This window comes from Penicillium waksmanii (assembly GCF_028829765.1).
Source record: "Penicillium waksmanii strain IBT 27052 chromosome Unknown utg000004l:1.0-5674109.0:1.0-5678898.0, whole genome shotgun sequence".
NCBI classification, from domain to species: Eukaryota; Fungi; Ascomycota; class Eurotiomycetes; order Eurotiales; family Aspergillaceae; genus Penicillium; species Penicillium waksmanii.
In genome coordinates this window covers 3,196,972-3,214,551 of record NW_026643251.1, presented here as the reverse complement: position 1 = coordinate 3,214,551, position 17,580 = coordinate 3,196,972, and the positions used below count along the sequence as shown (strand labels likewise).

Here is a 17,580-nt window from a genome sequence, read left to right as displayed (position 1 = left end):
AAGAAGAGAGGTGAAAGAAGATTAATCGCAGTGGTTTCTCAAAATTAGAGGTCCGTCTGCCAAAATTGTAGCAGTAGTATCATGGTAAAGCAAGAAGACTACTGCGATTCCATCTTAGCCAAGGGGCTAGGAAGGAGGGATATATGTCCGGTGTCGATTTCTCCAAGGGGGTTGGACATGGGCCGATCGTTGGCCGTAGGCGTGTTGTCTTGGATGTCCACCTTTGCATCAACGAACGAACTGGAATCGGTTGATGGTGCCTTGGCCAAATTCAAGCCTTCGATCCGAAGTCCATGCTCTTCTTCGTCTTCCTCTTCAATTGATTCGTCAGGAAGACGGTCGGACTCTGGACCGGAGGCATTGGCCATCAAGGCGGGTGGGCGTTGGTTCATCAGCCGGGCTTGTTTCAAACTGATCGTCTTTTGTTTGTTGGTACTCTCCGCCACTTGGGACAAATCACGTTCAATGGTTGCCTTCATCAGGGCCGCCATCCACAAACGGCCTTCCTGAACATTATCAACCTGGAAGTAGTGGGTGGTGGGTTTGGTGAATTGGACAGTTCGTGAGTTACCCGACTTTGGCGGCACGAGCTTGAAGAAGAAAGGACCACTCCCATCCTTGCTAGCAAGTGAGGCAAGGACTGCAGGCGTGGTGAGCTTGGAAGCTTCGCTGGCGTTGGCGTTGGCAGGCTGCGAGGTGGAACCGGTCACCGTGGCGTGCAGCGCGATTATAGGATCATTATCTGCCCGCAGCACACGGTGAGCTGTGATGTCGATGAGGCCTCGCTCTTCGGTGTCTTCTTCGGAATAGTAGTAAGATAGACGACGGCCACGCAGGACAAAAAGTCGAGGCTTCCATGTTGTCATGAGATTGGATGATCTCTTCTTCATCCATCCGCTGTAGTCGCAGCCAGCCATCTGCTCCTTTGGCGCCTTCTTCTCTAGACCGCGAGTATATGCACTAGTGTCCTTTTTGGATTTGACGGTCCGGGGGCGAACCATTATGCCGCCGGCGTTTTCAGCAGCTTTACCTGACCCATCGGTACTGTGGCGTTCAGAGCTCTTAGAGGTCGCCGAAGGAGTTGTAGAACCAGTGCGACCAGACGTAGGATCGTAATCACGGGGTGAGACCGGAGCTGAGCTATCAGTGCTGCCCTTTCCAACAACATCTGAAATAGCGCGAAGGCCAACGGCCCGTCGAACTCTTTGACTTGCACCGCCGATTTTCGGGAGAGTGAAGGGTAATGGCGAGGAACGTGCGGAACTATCCGAATCACCACCCTTCTTCATGAAGGGACCGAGGCTTGAAAAGAAACCGGTCTTGCTATCCTGGGAATCATTACCACTTCGCTCAGAGACACGGGTACTCAAACTTCGAAAACGACTCTTTGGTGGTGTACCGTGATAATTCTCGGCCGCAGTAGAGACATGCCTAGATGCATCACGTATAGAGTCAACACTGGCGATGCGCGATTGACGTTTGCCAGTGGCCTTGGTGACCCTGTCATCCGCGTAGCTTGACTTTCGGGAATGACTGAGGCTCCCACTGGCTGATGACCGCTTCTGCAGAACGCGTCGAGTTCGACGGGAATCCACCTCAGTTCCGGAGAAGTAGCCTCGATCGAGGTCATCCATGTGCTCGGGCGTGTTGGGCTCTGATTCCGTAGAGGCGAACTGTGGACCGCGGTATGCTGTTGTACCTAGTGAAGTCCCCGGGCGAGCTGGTAGAGCGTGACCCCCACTGTTGAGAGTCCAGGCCCGATCGAATGAGGGCTTTTTCTTATGGCCATTCATCGAGGAGTCGGGGAGACCGCGATGAGTTGTGTCGATCGAGGAATGTCGTCGTGTATGATTGAGGTCACGAATGGAGGCCGCGGAGATTCGTCTTGGCGAATCAAGGCCGTAGGGAGGAGTGTGGGGAGTGACAGGAGAACTAGCATTGCTGGCTAATCTTGGGTGTTGGCCAGGACGGCGGAAACTCGGGAGTAGCCTGCGCCAGTCTTCTCCGACACGGTTGGGATGCGTGGCAAGAAGGGTCCAGTATGACCAGCACGAGAGAGCGATCGTTCTTCGGGGCCATTGGAGAAGCCGGCGACGGAAGCTCTTGTGGGGGCCTGATTCTGGGGTTGTTTCAGACCCCGGACTTCTTCTTGAAATGCCTTGACCTTGTGCCAGGTCTTGAGCCGTTTGCCCATAACACCAAAGTCGAACTCCTTCATGAAAATGAAATCTTGGTCCATATCAAGGAGTACATCACCTGTGATTTCTTGTTCCTCGAAGATCTCACAGTGTTTGGGATCCATTCCGAGCTCTCGCATTTGCTTGGCGGTTTCAGTTTGATTCCATTGCCGAACCTGTTCTTCAGTGGGGCCGTCGCCCTCCTCCTCGTCTGTCTCATTCCCATTAATGTATGAGATTCGATGGCTGAAATGGCTACTGTATTCACTGCCCGAGTCATTGATTGTCTTTGCGTCTTGGGTCGACACGCTGTGACGAGGCGTGTTCATATCGGTGATATGCTCGTCAATGACGCTCAAAGTTTCGTTCATGACGGGGCTTTCCTCGCCATTCGCATGGCTATCGATGGATCGTCGGAAAGTTTGCTGAATATCCGCCAGCAGACTTGGTAGGGGCAGTGGAGAAGAGGCCGATCGATTTTGTTGGGGGGAGTCCACCGATTCGTAGACATCGGAGGTGCTTGCGTGTCGCGATGCCTGGGGGGTTGTTTGTTCGCTGCCGGTTGAGATGAAAGAAGAATCCACCGGTGTTGAGGGTTCGATTTGTAAAGGCGATTCGGTATTTTCGGAAGCGATCACGCCCTGGGGGGAGGGGCCGGTATTAATGGCACCTAAATTAGCTGGGCGCACATGAGCCCGAGGGAGATCGTGAGCCTCGGCCTTGCGAGTGAAACCTATGATGATGAGCGATCAGTTTCCGGGAGACGATTGCGATTGTTCATTGAGGTGGGCGCATACATGCAGGGAAGAGGCCCTTTTGGCCGGAGCGGGTGTGCTCTCCCAGCCACCATCCATCTTGAAATTCCTCATCCATCTCCTCCAGATGGATGACATCGCCGCGCATCATCTGCAATTCATCGTCGTTACGCTTAAAGTGATCGTCTGGATTTGGGGTTAGCGCATGGTCGGGGAGGACGACCGAGAGGGGTACTTTGCGCTCACACTCACGCTCACGCGATTGCGGCAATCGCAATCGCGCAAAGCGCAAGGTCGGGTCGCACAGAGGAAGACGTACGAAAGGCGACCAGATAATCCCCCCCCGCTGGACGTTTTTAGGGGGGGGCGGGCGAGGCCAGCGAAAGGTCGGCCATTTCGCGATGATTTTTTGTTGGGGGGGGGGGACCCAGATCCTCTCCGATCGAAGGAAAGTGGAAACAAGCCGAGGCGAGGATTATGGCAGGTCAGTTGTAGGGCATGGGGGCCCCAGACAGCCCTTTCGAGGGGAGAGAAGGCAGCGGATTGGAATCTCGCGATGAAGAGAGTAATGTGAACTCAATATCAATGTCTCGGGGGGGGGAGGAAGGGGAGGGAATGCCAGAAGGTCGAGGAATCTAGCGCGCAAGAAGGTCGGGCTTAGGTCATTAGCCCGCGGGGTTCGCAAGGAACTAAGCTGGAACTGTCGGAAGCTTTGTTTGTACCTCTTGAGGCGTGGCGAGATAGACGGAGTAACGGCGTAGTGGCAGACCCGATCACCCATGCCACGATAGCAAATGACGGGAGAGACGGGGGAGAGAAGGGTCGAAGGTGCAGAATCGTAGATTCCAGGAATCTGATGTGGAATGGTGTGGGAATGGAGTCGGAGTCCCACTGGCACCACGACAGGAAAAGGAAAGATAAAGGTGCCAAGGACAAGGTGTAGTGAAAAGAGAAAAGAAGCAAAGAAAAGAGAAGCAAAAGAGCCGAGATCGCACGATGGAAAATCAATCCACTCAATGGAACTTGAATAAAATCCAATCCAATATCGAATATGGAGATGAGCCGAAGTGACGTGTGCGGTCGTCAAGTGTTCTGGACCAGAGCATCCACGGTAGGGAAGTGGGACAGTTGAACTGTAGGGAGAAAGGAAGGAGAGAAACAAAAAGAAACAAAAGTTGACAAGTGAGTATGGAGTACCCTAATGTAAACAAGAGAAGTAGGGGGAAAGGGGAACTTGAAAGGAAAGGGAAAGTGGGATTTGGCTGAACACGGCCATTTTGAGGCCCAATTGGGTGATGGATCTATCGACTGAGGAGAGTATGTCCTGTGTGTACAGTACACTGTGTACACTGTATACACTGTATACACATGGATATTATGATTACACTATAACTATAATGAAGTACGATCTATGGTATACCATAGATCATCTCTGTACTCCGTATACTCGACCACATGCTAGTATAGTACTTATGATCCTAGTATACAATAGTACTCGTATACCAGTATGCACAGTCAGCCTAATGCGGTCAGTCGATCATGGCATGTCCCTTTCTGTTTGCTAACAGTATACAGGGGTATGATTATACTATTACTATTACAATTACTATTACTATTATTATTACTATTACTATGACCTGTCGAGTCCCGAAGACTGAAGCGTTGAAAACGGCGAGGGCTTGCAGACTGCAGTAGACCCGTGGGTCTCTTTGTTTCGAGCAAACATCCTGGCGCTTCTCTCGGCCCACGACTAGTACTGTTCTGTTCCTACTCTGCTCTCGTTCTCTCTCTCTCTCTCTCTCTCTCTCTCTCTCTGTATTCCCATAAACCATGGAATTTCCGCAACCATGACTTCCCTTCGGCGACACTCGCGTGGTGCCGACAATATTGAACTCTCCAACTCCACTGCCAGCCTCTTTATGGGTGCGGGGGCGCGGAAGAACTGGATGCTTCAGTCTCCAACTTCAACTTCAACTTCTCTCCCGACCTGCTCAGTGCACGCGATGCGTCCCACACGGGCCACTACTCCTACTATTCCTCTTCCTGATTCTGATTCTAATTCTAATTACCATTCTGCTCCGGATTCCAATAAATTTGCTCATCCTCAACAGCCCACTCTTAATCCTGCAGGCGCGTTGATGTCTCCCGTTACCCCGGGCGCAAATCTGCCCGCTTCCTTGCAGGTTGCCACACAGCACCAACCGCAACCGCAACCTCAACCTCAACCTCAACCTCAAACACAATCCCAATCAGATATTTCACCACCCAGCCTACCCTCACCCGTCCTAAGCGCGAGCTCTCACGCCAGCCCCGATATCCCTCACCCGCTGGCTACAGAAACAACGCTGTCCGACAACGACCCGAGCGAGAACGCGAATGAAAATGAAAATGAAAATGAGACCTCCAGGCCAGACCAACTCGAAATTACACCTCCCACCCAGCCCTCTCCCATAGCGACACCTACCCCAATAAATACAAATGTGCCATCCAATACACACTCCCCTCCTGGGCCTCGACAGGAGCCTATGGTTGCGACTCACCAACCTCAAAATACCGCCCGCGATCTTACCCCAGGCCATTCAATGTGGCTGGGATGGCAGCCTGGGTTGGATATTCTTCTGGAAATCGGTCAGAAATCAACAACGGCTGTTAATGCAAGGGCAATGCTGCTGCAAAAGGCCTTCCAATACCGGGATCATTTCTACCTCGTCTTGCACCAGGTACACTGCCGATGGGCTGCCTCTGGATATCAAGACTTCCCGGAATTTCAATCACCAGCCATTCGACAAGGATTTAGGAAATTAAACGAGCTTCTGACGGATAACACACTAATACCTCATGATGTCATGTCCAGATTTGTCGCCTTTCCGCAAAAATATGAGGATCTAAAGGACGCGGATTGGTATCGCATGGACTTCGGATTGTTAACCAACCTACTCCCACGCCTCCCAAATCACTTTGTACACCTTGTGGACCGAATCAACAGAGGTTACTATCATTATCGGCGTTATCCACCGCTCATAGTTGAGATGAGGACGGATTTGCAACTTACATCACCAGTCCTATTGAGCGTGATCTTTACATCGACATGTCGCCATATCTATCCGGACGTGTATCTTCCACTTCTGCAGGGGCTGTTTGAAAAAGATCTTGCGATGAATCATGCCGATTCCGAAAAATTCAGATATGTCTTGATCGAGAATTTTCAACGCATTCCTATGAAGCCGTTTGGCTCGGCGCCACAATTCCAACCTGCGCCACGAGCCCGGCCACCAAGTACCTCTACGTCTCCGGTTCCCGTCTTACCTAGTCAAATGAACCCTTCCACGACACCTCAAAATTCAACAGCAGCCAGTGCGCCTCAGAATCATCAGCCGCCGACTGTCCCATCTAGGAGGCCCTCGTGTGCGTCGCCATATGCGTCGCCAACCCCTATAGGGAGTCCTCTAATGTGGCAGGCACCCTCACAGCTGCAACAACCGACGCAGATGCAAAGATTAGGGCCCATGCACTACTCTAACGGACAGTCCCGGTCTGGCCCCATGCAGCAGCTTGTAAATATGCCAACACAAGCCCAATCTGTCTCACCTCTGTCACAAAACCCCCATTACCTTCAACTGCATAATGGGCAAATTAGGCAGAACCATCAGTCCCAAATGGGCCAGGTTCCCCAGGCGCACCATGCCATTCAGGCCTCGACCCAGCGGGTTGCCTCCGTCCCGAATATGTCCTACCCGCAACAAGGTGTCCCACACGCGCCTTTTCTCGCGTCTCAGCCACAAGCACACTCTACTGCACCACATCAGCCTCATATGCCGTTTAACTCCAATAGTCCGCAGCAGATGAGCTCGATGGGTCACCCTCAGCTACAATCGCCTATCCAACCGTACTATGGTCACCAGGGCTCACCACAATTCCCCCATTCCCAGCCAGTTCGACAGCAGAGAGTAGCATCTGTACCCGTAATTAATACGCCCACGGTGCCTTTCGTTCCACCTCCTCCATCCCGGCAGCCATCCACTTCCTTTCTTCCACCTTTGGGATATAGAGTGCCGCAGTTGGTGCATCCGAACCCGATGCGGCTAAGCCTGCATCAGGTTGATCTTCGTGACCCGATCAAGAAACTGGTCCATTGGGACTCCAACGTGATGGTTGAGAAAGAATTGTTCTTTTATATGAATGGATTTGCCATCCCACCGAAGTTCATGGACTTGGAAGAAACGTCCTGCAACTGGAGCTTCCAAGTGTCGCCAACGGATCTGCTGAGAGCCACACGCCTTGTAAAAGGCAAATCAGGGAAACGACCGACCGCTTGGTATCAAGAAGGCTGCCTATCTCTTCGCTTACGAGCGATCGCACTGGGGAGCCTTGAAAAAGACAAAGTTTATGACACCTGGCCGACTGCAAATACCGCTTGGCCTAGTGTGTTTTACATCCACGTCAACGGCACGGAACTCTTTGTCCGCCGCAAAACCCACAATGGCAAGGACCTCCCATTGGATATTACTCAACATCTCAAAGAAGGCGAGAATACCCTCTCGCTTCACTTTCTTTTGGAGCCTAGCGAATTCAAGAAATACCGTTATGTGTTCGGAATTGAACGTGTGGAAACCCACGGGTTCGATCAAGTGCGACAACAAGCGTGCTCCTCACCTGCCAGAGACACCCTCCAGAAAATCCAGAAACGCCTATGTCCAAAAACAGGTGATGACGACGAACTGGCCGTTGTGTCAGATAGTCTGACTGTCAGTCTGATTGACCCATTCATGGCACAGGTCTACAACGTCCCCGCTCGTTCCGTGCATTGCGACCATTTAGAATGTTTCGACATCGACACATTCATAAACACACGGAAATCAGAGTCAGGACCCGCGCCAATGAATGACAATTGGCAGTGCCCGATATGTAAAGCAGATGCTCGCCCAATGCACCTGATCATTGACGAATATTTCGTCGATGTCCGCGAGAAGCTCATCTCTAGCAACAAACTAGAGGGCACTGTAGCGATCGACGTCCGACCTGATGGATCGTGGACTTCAAAGGCTGTCAGCGACGAGCATTCCGACAAACATGCCTCCGGCACAGTGCCAGCTAAACGCAAGGCCACTAGTCCCCTGGACCGGGAAGCGTCGCGTGCCAAGCAGGAGCCCTCACCCCCAATCAGGAATACGGAACACACAGTCATTGAAATAGACTAATGATGTGTTTAATGACCATGGTATGGTGCCAATTTTTCTAGAGCTTTCGTTTTGCCTCTGCTAGACAGAAATACCCTGGATGCCCACAGTGTCGTCTTATCCTTCTTTCTTGTTTTGATTTTTTTTGCTACGAAGCAATAGATACCCCAGCCTTTACCTATTTATTTTGACTATTGTTTTTTCTTCTCTTCTCTTCACTTTCCTTTTCCTTACAAGCTTTAAATCCACCAAAGTCAAGATGGCTGCAGGCGTTTTGTTTTGTTGTCGTGCTCTTGTTAGTCCCGGAAGGATTTACACATTTTACCACCTGGAAAGGAAAAGCAAAAGCAAAAGCAATTCTATTCATTGTACAGTCTCTTACCCAGCAACCTGTCTACGAACGGACGTTTCTGTTTGAGTTGTTGATCAGATCAAAAATGAAATTTTATCAAAATTCTTTCTTATTTCTCTCCATGGTCTACACATGTGCTTTCCATCATTTGAAGGGGAAAACTTATTCGCGTGATACTATTATGATGGGCAAAGCCCTCTCTCCGTTGAAGAATGCTCTATCAAGGTTGTTTGTTGGCATTTCGGATCTAGCTTCTCCCAGTCCATACGGGGTAGAGAGAACACTGTTTACACTCTGATGCCCAGATGATGAGGAAGAGGTAATTATGTAGGTGACCAGAGGGGAAAAAAGAGATCATGCTCATTCAGCGGAGAGGTAATCCCACTTTCAACATTAGATTATACAAAGATTTCGGATATAGATATTTAGATGGCTTCTATTCGAGGCATCATTTCCTTACACGCCGAACATGGCTGACAAGGTTTTCAATGACACCCTCGAAGGCCTCTTTTTCACTGACAAGACCATCCCGCCGCTTAAGCCAATACTCCAAAACCGCGCTGGCGTGCAGGGTGACATTTTCTAGCTCCTTGACGTGAGATTTCAATTCCTCATCAGTCAAGCCGCCGATGGCAGCGTCGGTGGTCGCACACAGTCGGTGGACGGAGGAGAGTTCGATTGCTGGGGGTGGGGCCGCGCCGCGGCGGGCAGCCTTTTGACGCGAAGGGGCCTGCCCTGTCGTGGCTGTAATTTCGGCACTGTTTTGTGAGTCTTCGCCTTCTTTACGATTTTGGCTGCGGGCTCGGCCGTTGGGGGTTGTGGCGCCTGAGCCGTCGAGGTCAATGGAGGGGAGGACGAGCTTCTTTTGTTTAGAGGCGGGGAGGATCTCATCTCAGGTCGACGGGGACACCGAGGGATACGAGGAAGAGTCGTCGAATGCGGGATTTGACCCAGTTTTGTGGTTGGAGGGGTGGTGGGGCGACGAGTTGGGACCATAGTGAGAGAGAACGCTCTGTGCTGAAGATTGCGGCAGAGTCGGGGATAGGTTCGACGGGAGAGAGAGAACTGAGGTCTTGCGACGCGGGGAATAGGTTATCAAGGGTGCCCTCAAGGGCACTGAGAAGTTCGCTTGTGGACGTGTATGCGTCGAAGTCGATAAGTGGAGGCTGTCAGGGTGAAATTGTTAGCTGTTTGCAGCACGAAAATAATTGTCGGGGTGTTAAACTCACGGCAGAGGGAAGATAGTAAGGTTGCTGAGATGCAGTGGTGTCTCCTGTAGGGGCATCATAAATGGTAGCCTCTTGGAAGCCATCATCGAAATCTCCAAAGTCATCGTCAACCATGTCATTCTGCTCTTCGACGAAGTCATCAAAGTCATCTGCGCCACCTTCTCCTTGATTCACTTCTCCGAAATCATCTTCCTCTATGTCTTGTGGAGCTTGTTCGTGCTCAGTAAAGGGGATTTCTGGGGTGATTGTGGTGTCGGGCACCGTTTCTATGACATCAGGTGTGGCGTCGCTCGGAGACCTTCGGTGGTGGGCTCGCAGCTGTGGTGACGATTCTTCGTCCATGGGCAAGGAATTGACTCGCGAGATATGCGTTTCCGGGATTGGTTGGCTTGGGGGGGCTAACATCAGGGGATGCATCTTCCGAAGATGGTGGCGGTTGGACACTTTCGGGGTCGGAGGTGGACTTCACGAAATCTGGCACCGCATCCGCTTGACGCTTTTCGAATGCTTCTGTTCCTGGGACTTCGCCATAGCTGGGCGAGTCTGGGTCGACCTTCTCGACCATTGTTCGCGGGATTGGCGAGTCACCTGGGGTTGTCGGCCGGTCATTCAACCCCGCGGGCGAGGGATCACGACTTGGTGAGCCCTCTGGGATGACTTCGACCTGATCTGGAACTGCATCTTGGTCTCTTATGTTGTATGCTTCTGTACCGGGCACCTCGCCATGCTGGGGGTTACTGTCGACTCGTTCCACTCGAGTGCGTGGGACAGGGGAAGTGCGAGTAGAATGTGGGCTTGATGGTTGTTGTTCTTGACCTTCACTGGCATCTGAAAAATGTTCTTCGTCGCTATCCGAGACTAGATTATTGTAGATGATCCAATTAGTACTCCAAGTGGGACATTAATCTGGGGTATTGGAAGCAAACATACGGGTATCCTCAGCTCCAGGGTCGTCCCTCTCTGTAGTCTTGCTGGGGGGTTCAAGGTGTGTGGGGGGGATCTGGCGACACCTCCGACATGGTTGCAGGTGAACTCAAGTCGGGGGGCATGGAGAGAGAGAGAGAGAAATGGAGGGGGGAGGAAAGAGAGAGGAAAGGAAACGGGAAGAATGACGATGTAAATGTAGTGTGTAGCGCGGTTGTCGACGTCTTCCTTGCGATCGACCGAGTCCAGAACGTTTGTGGCCTAAGGCAGAAATAGTCCCGTTGATGCCTGAAAGTGCTGGCGGTAACGAGCGCGTGAAACCCAAACTCACTCGCCCGATTTATTATTGCTTCACTCTTTCTACCCCAAGCTTCCCCCTCACTCTCCGCTGGGTTGAATCTTTCATTGGTTTGAAGAGACTGTCTCTCTTATTTCACCTACCGCGATCCATCTCGCAGGATTACCTATCCCCTGATCCGTCGCCAATCGACTCTCTGTCTGCTTTTTTCCCACCCACCAAGCTTGCCAATTCCCTTGATCGCGAGATCGCTTCGCCATGTCTTTTTCTTTCGGCGCCCCAGCATCTAGCGGAGCCTCAAGTGGTGGTCTCTTTGGCACATCCGGCAATGCATTCGGATCCAACCAGAATAGTTCGACTCCCAGCTCTGGCGGTGGTCTTTTCGGAAATGTAGGAGCTTCGTCCGCCAGCGGAGGTGCGGCCGCTTCACCATTCGGCGCAACCCCAACTGGTGGTGGCTCTGCCGCTGCTAAGCCCTCGATGTTTGGGTCCAACAACGCTGCGTCTAACCCCGCAGGTTCACAGACCTTGTTTGGTGGTGGTGGTGGTGGTACTGCTAATGCTGCTCCATCCAGTGGTGGCAGTACAGGCTTCAGTTTCGGAAACCTGGGAACCAACAACAGCAACAGCACACCTAGCGGTACCTCACCTCTGTTCGGCAATGCTCAGACCCCAAACAAGACAACGGAATCGACAGCATCTGGACAGCCAGCCACCAGTGGAATGTTTGGAGGCGCCAGCAAGCCAGCCGCGGGTGGCAGCTTGTTCGGAGCCAATGCGTCCGCCACCCCTGCTCCAGCTGGCAATTCTCTGTTTGGTAACACTTCAACCACTCCTGCTGGTCCTCCTCCAGCATCTAAACCTAGTATGTTTGGTGGAATGAATGCAGCTTCGTCAAATACGCCTGCGCCTTCTGGTCTCTCGACCACCCCAGCAGCCACACAGTCGCAACCATCTGGTGGCTTATTTGCGCCCAACACTGGCGCCGCCGCCACCAAGCCTATGTTTGGAGGTGCACCCTCTGCTCCACCTGGTGGAGGCCTGTTCGGAAATACCCCCAAGCCCGCCGAGTCTACAACCCCATCTATGACCACCGCCCCGGCCTCTAGCGGCGCACCATCCATGTTCAAGATGCCTTCTGCCGGCGGCGACGCGGCTTCTAAGCCCGCATTCCCTTCCCTCGGAGGTGCTTCCACTACTCCGACATCCACCACAGCTGCTCCCCTGGGCGCTTTGGGAGCACCCGCTGCCTCATCCTCTACTCCTCAGAAGTCCCTCTTTCCTACCCCTGGAGGTACCACATCCTCAGAAAATCAATCGTCTACGCCGGCGGCAGCTCCAGCCGGAGGCTCGCTCTTCGCGGGGCTGGGTGGAGCCAAGACCACCTCGGCTGCTGCTCCCTCCACGACCGCGACCAGTGCTGCGCCTGCCTCAACATCTGCCTCTCAGCCAGCTGCACCAGGCTTGTTCGGCAAACCAGCTACATCCACAGCCTCAACTCAACCTCCTACTGGCGCTGCAGCTACGTCGACCGCCGCTCCAGCTACTGGCGCCGCGCCGAGCTCCGGCACAAACCCTGCCCTTGGTCAGTCGACCACTGGTCCGGCGCCTCCGGCCCAGTCGCGCCTTAAGAATAAGACTATGGATGAGATCATCACCCGTTGGGCTACAGATCTGAACCAGCACCAGAAAAAGTTCCGTGACAACGCTGAGAAGGTCGCAGAATGGGATCGGATGCTGGTTGAGAATGGAACAAAGGTTCAAAAATTGTACGGTAGCACTGTCGATGCAGAGCGAGCTACACAAGAGGTGGAACGCCAGCTGGCATCTGTTGAAGGTCAGCAGGATGAGCTGAGCTCGTGGCTGGATCGCTATGAACGGGAAGTCGACGAGATGGTTTCCAAGCAGGTGGGCTCTGGTGACGCCTTGCAGGGACCAGACCAGGAGCGTGAGAGAACGTAAGTGACCAACAATCTCCCATCGAGGTTGATTCGTTTGACTAACCTGATCCTATAGTTACAAGCTTGCCGAGAAGCTCTCGGAGCGTTTGGATGAGATGGGCAAGGATCTGACCAGCATGATTGAGGAGGTCAATGGTGCTTCATCGAGCCTGAGCAAGACCAACCGGGCAGATGAGCCGGTAAGTTTTGGTTCAAATTTGTTGTTTTCTGGGTGCAAGAGACGAATACTAATATTCATTTTCTTCTCAAAGATTTCCCAGATTGTCCGCATCCTCAACTCGCATTTGTCTCAACTGCAAGTTATTGACCAGGGCACCTCCGAGCTGCAATCCAAGGTGTCTTCTGCCCAGAAGGCCGGACAATCCATTTCCTCTCGACTTGGATATGGCTACAATAGCCCTGGAATGGGTGGAGGAAATGCCGCCTCTGACTTCTATCGCTCTTACATGGGTAGACGTTAGAATATGATCGTGCTGGATGTGTAATGATTCGAATTTTGCGGGAATAGTGCAATGGGACACCATGGGGAAACATGTATTCCCGTTAGCGCCTCTTGCGGGTGTTGTTATGCGTTTATCTTGTTCATCTTTAGCCAAAGCCCTAGGACAAGAAGCATCTAGAGGTAGGCTCGATTGTTTTGTGTATATCATCGGTCTGGGCTTGGATGGTTTGCCTCTGGTTTACGAGGTAGAATGGCGTAATTCAATAACGTGTGTTTGCTCAATCCCTCAGCCTGTGCCAGTGCTTTATGCTTTGGCAGTAAGGGACTAAATGTAGAGCCACTCTACGGTATCAGGCTTTTTTCCAAAGATCATCGACAGCGTAGCTCATAGTATTGACTGTATTTTTATTGGGTTCATGGTATCATGCCACTTATGTGGTTCCACGGGGGCATTCAATGGATCTCGTTGCACCGTCAAAGTGACCAAAGTCATTCAAAAGTTTCTACTTAAGAACGTTGGGAACATAGATTAATGGATCTTCGTCAATCTTTTGGTTGTTCAAAGTCCAAGGTCGAAGTCTGGAAGGACCAATGCCACTTGTTGGTCCGATATAAAATAAATTTGGGCGCTGGAGTCCTCGAAGATTCTGGTCCAGCTAAACCGATTTCTGTTTGAAATTCATTATTCCTGGTCCTTGAGTCATATTCAATATGCAGCTTGAATGACGCATTCAAGAGCCCCTCAGAGCAATTGCGCCTACCAATGACATCTCAAGTTGGCGCTTGGCATTGGTATCCTGGGTGCCGCTGGTCTTGTCGCCTGGCGATGGTAGAGCACCAAGCTTGAACATTTTCTTGATCCTGGTGACATCTGAAATCTCGGATAATGTTTGGTCATCAAAGGTGACAGGAGTTCCTTGAACAGAAGCTTCCAGATGCGCGGCGACGGAGTCACGAGTTATCTCCGGAGATACAGAGACTTTAACGGCCAGTAGGTCCTTAGTGGAGTCGGCAACACCAAACTTCCGAAATGAATCGGCAATCTATTGAAATGAGTCAATTGCTTTCGAAAAATGGAAATGTCATGGTAGAACAAACATTGTTCGCCGGATTCAAGGAGAACACAATCTCCGAGTGCACATTGTGGGACTTGAGCCGATCATTTTTGTAGTCATTGATAGCTCTAAAGATAGCTGCGGTGGCATGTGCTCTCGAGAAGACCTAGTATTCTGAATGAGCGCTCCATTTCCTCATCATATTACAATTTATGAAGCTTCTCAGCGCACCATGCTTGCATCAATAAAGGCATATTCGAATTCCTTGTTGCCAGAAAGCAATTGCTGTCTCAGGAAGGCGGCATTCTGGACGTCCCGATACAGTGCCACGTATACCGAAAGTGATTTGGGCAGATGAGGGATATCAAGGGTTTCCAGACACGACGCCATATTCAAAAAGAGCGCTTGCGACGATCCAGCATGACGTATCTGTATCCTCTTCAAAACCGGCGGCGCTGATATCCCACCTCATCACGTGCCTCTTCAGTTCTGGAAGATTCGGACTTAAGAGGTGCCGGCATCCGCGGTGAGTAATCCGCATCGCATTACTTATGCACTCGGTCAGTCCCATATAAATTGCTCCCCTCTCTCCACCCTCAACGACATCATCGTCATTATGGCATTCTTCCTTCGGCGCCCGTTCGCCGTGTCATCGGCACTTCACCAAGTTCCGAAGCTCTCGAACACCGCTCGTTTCATCCACAGCTCTCCATTCAAGCCCGCCCAGGCAACTAAGCCTTTCGGAGCCCAGTCCTCAGTCTTCACCAAATCTCGTCAGACCTTCCAAAATGCCTTCCGCCGGACATATATGCAGCCTACCTACAACGCGCAGTCTGGAAACCTCTCTCAAAAGCTGATATATGGTGCCGCCATCGTTGGAGGTACCGTCCTGGCAACCAACTTCATCTTCAACCGTGAGACCCGCGAGGATGGCGGCATGCCCGCTTACGAGCGAAGCTTCCTGAATGAGACTTTCATGCACACTGGTCTTGGTATCGGTATTATTGGTGTTGCTGCCCGCGCACTGCACATGAGTGGCTGGTCCTATCGTCTCATGGCCATGAACCCGTGGCTCGTGATGGGTGTCGGCCTGGTCGGCAGCATTGGCTCGATGTACGGAACTTTCTACACTTCCCCGGATAAGTAAGTATCAATATATTCCCTCTTTGTAGCTTCGGTATCATGTTACTAACTGCTGCATCAGCTACGTTGTGAAATACGGCTGCTGGACTCTGTTCAACCTGACCCAGGCTGCTCTTCTGTCCCCGCTGATGTTCATGCACCCCGCCATTCTCGCTCGCGCTGGTCTCTACACTGTCGGCATGATGGGCTCGATCGCTTTCGTCGGTGCCACCGCCAAGCAAGAGAAGTACCTGTACCTCGGTGGACCTCTCCTCGCTGGTGTCGTTCTTGTCGCTCTCTCGGGTCTTGCCCCTATGGTTCTCCCCGCCACTGCCGCTCGTACTCTGATGTGGTCTGAGCGTGTCTGGCTGTACGGTGGTCTTGCCGTCTTCGGTGGTTTCACTCTCTATGATGTTCAGAAGATCCTGCACCACGCACGTCTGGCCGAGCGTGGCTACATGAAGCGCGACGTCGTCAACGAGAGTGTCAGCCTCGAGCTTGACTTCATCAACATCTTTGTCCGCATGGTGCAGATTCTTGCCTTGCGGAACAACAACCGCAAATAAGCTTGCGATATGAGGTGTTAGCTGCAACAGCGCCCTTCGATTTCTTTTCTTTTTCCCCTTAAATAACCCCTGTACTTTAACGATTTCCTACTACCTTTACCCTACGTTTTTTTTTCTTGAAAAGCGTACATAAACATCTAGTTCTAACAACCATTTGGGGAATGCACATCTCCACTCTCTCGCATGTGCTCAAAGTAAACCGGTTCAACGACCATCTAATCAACTTTTTTGGACATTTTTATTCATCAAAGTAAAATCTTGCTCTCAGAATTTTACCTTCTAGCTCGAGTCTAGCTTTGCATGGAAACCATTGGTCCGAACCGATTCTTGTACCGAATCTCCCAATCCCTAACCCCAGTTCAGTTCCTGTACTGTTCTCACCTCGCCATAGATGTCCCGTCCCGTATTCCCAGCGTCTATTAATCTTGCCTGCTCTTGTGTTTCCATATCTTCTTCTTTCCTTGTTCTTGTCCCTGTTTCCCATCGGCACAGTCGATTCACTTTTGTAGATTTTGGCAGATGTGTCTCCAGTCAAAGCCAGCAACATCCAGAAGACTCTTACTGATCACCATCCTGTACCAAGTCTTCGGTGTAATCTTGCGGTATGTGAGGAGGACGAGAGCAATTGTTTTCCAGCCATGATGACAATCCTCTGGGACGCGTAAGTAAAAGATGCGATTCTCGCTGCTGTGGTCAAGGATAACTTTGCAGAGCGGGCTGTCAACGGTATGGTGGATAAAGTCGTGACTTTGTTGACAGTGTCTGATTTTCTTAGCCAATTCAGCTTTGATGGCTGGTTTTGGTCTAAAGGATAGGAGAAGTGAATTGTCGTTCAATCCTTCCAGGTTTAGGAAGCTGCTGTTGGACTGGTTGAGGAAAATAGCTTCTTTGTGTCGTGTCTCTCGCCCGGCTTCTTGGTTGCGAACCTTTTCCAGGAGACGAAAGTTGCCTTTGAAAATGTCGAAGGTCGCTTCTAGCTCATAGTCATTGCCGTGAAGTCGACGTACCTCGCCCGATTCTTCATCGTGTGAGACTAGTTCGACTGATTGGAGGTTTGGATCCATTGGTTCAGGCAGTCAAGGCGTAATATGAGAGTGGCTGGATCATGGAAGTGGAAATGTGTGCCTGGGAGAAGAGTGAATCTTGAATTGTTGAAGTTTCCCTAGGTTGCAATGTGGTTGACCTCGACCTTACTTTCCATCTAGGGTCGTCTTGCTCCTGCCACCTGGGCACATGCGATGAGAAATCTCAAGGCCAACATGAAGAATACTAGTATTACCGAATTAATGAAATTTTACCTTCAAGTTGTCAGTATGCTTCTTCTGGCTTATCATTTGCCGTTGTTGGTCATACAAATTTCATACTTTACTTAGAGTGATTTTTTTTTTCGAGTGTTCTCCATTCATCTTATCCTTCAACCCATATACCTAAGTAATATGTGCAAATCTCTTAATTATGGTTAAATCAAGTACAATTCTAGTCCAGTAAGCCATAGAAAGTACCAACCAATCGCTCATGAATT

At 51.2% G+C, this 17,580-nt stretch overlaps 7 protein-coding genes across 7 annotated transcripts; 3 read left to right on the top strand and 4 right to left on the bottom strand.

Annotated features, from left to right (window-relative positions):
* Positions 1-98: 98 nt before the first annotated feature.
* On the bottom strand, positions 99-3,314 carry N7481_004003 (putative polarized growth protein (Boi2); the record flags this gene model as incomplete). The annotated part of the gene is made up of 3 exons (XM_057263222.1): positions 99-2,002; positions 2,047-2,910; positions 2,975-3,314. Coding segments are annotated over 3 exons (3,108 nt in total), but the record flags the coding sequence as incomplete, so codon positions are not given.
* Positions 3,315-4,779: 1,465 nt separating this feature from the next.
* On the top strand, positions 4,780-8,130 carry N7481_004002 (MIZ zinc finger domain protein; the record flags this gene model as incomplete). Its single annotated transcript, XM_057263221.1, has 1 exon — positions 4,780-8,130. The coding sequence occupies one exon, from the start codon at positions 4,780-4,782 to the stop codon at positions 8,128-8,130; it is 3,351 nt and encodes a 1,116-aa protein (XP_057124882.1).
* Positions 8,131-8,909: 779 nt separating this feature from the next.
* On the bottom strand, positions 8,910-10,709 carry N7481_004001 (DUF5102 domain-containing protein; the record flags this gene model as incomplete). The annotated part of the gene is given in 6 exon segments (XM_057263220.1): positions 8,910-9,347; positions 9,364-9,627; positions 9,691-10,046; positions 10,135-10,548; positions 10,621-10,690; positions 10,701-10,709. The coding sequence occupies 6 exon segments, from the start codon at positions 10,707-10,709 to the stop codon at positions 8,910-8,912; spliced, it is 1,551 nt and encodes a 516-aa protein (XP_057124881.1).
* Positions 10,710-11,170: 461 nt separating this feature from the next.
* On the top strand, positions 11,171-13,334 carry N7481_004000 (putative nucleoporin Nsp1; the record flags this gene model as incomplete). Its single annotated transcript, XM_057263219.1, has 3 exons — positions 11,171-12,870; positions 12,929-13,052; positions 13,125-13,334. The coding sequence occupies 3 exons, from the start codon at positions 11,171-11,173 to the stop codon at positions 13,332-13,334; spliced, it is 2,034 nt and encodes a 677-aa protein (XP_057124880.1).
* A 712-nt stretch (positions 13,335-14,046) lies between these two features.
* N7481_003999 (EKC/KEOPS complex subunit CGI121/TPRKB) lies at positions 14,047-14,760 on the bottom strand (the record flags this gene model as incomplete). The annotated part of the gene is made up of 3 exons (XM_057263218.1): positions 14,047-14,358; positions 14,414-14,536; positions 14,602-14,760. 3 exons carry the CDS (start codon positions 14,758-14,760, stop codon positions 14,047-14,049), a joined length of 594 nt encoding a protein of 197 aa, XP_057124879.1.
* Positions 14,761-14,986: 226 nt separating this feature from the next.
* On the top strand, positions 14,987-16,058 carry N7481_003998 (Bax Inhibitor family protein; the record flags this gene model as incomplete). The annotated part of the gene is made up of 2 exons (XM_057263217.1): positions 14,987-15,513; positions 15,575-16,058. The coding sequence occupies 2 exons, from the start codon at positions 14,987-14,989 to the stop codon at positions 16,056-16,058; spliced, it is 1,011 nt and encodes a 336-aa protein (XP_057124878.1).
* Positions 16,059-16,555: 497 nt separating this feature from the next.
* N7481_003997 (uncharacterized protein) lies at positions 16,556-17,122 on the bottom strand (the record flags this gene model as incomplete). Its single annotated transcript, XM_057263216.1, has 1 exon — positions 16,556-17,122. The coding sequence occupies one exon, from the start codon at positions 17,120-17,122 to the stop codon at positions 16,556-16,558; it is 567 nt and encodes a 188-aa protein (XP_057124877.1).
* Between the last annotated feature and the right edge of the window lie 458 nt (positions 17,123-17,580).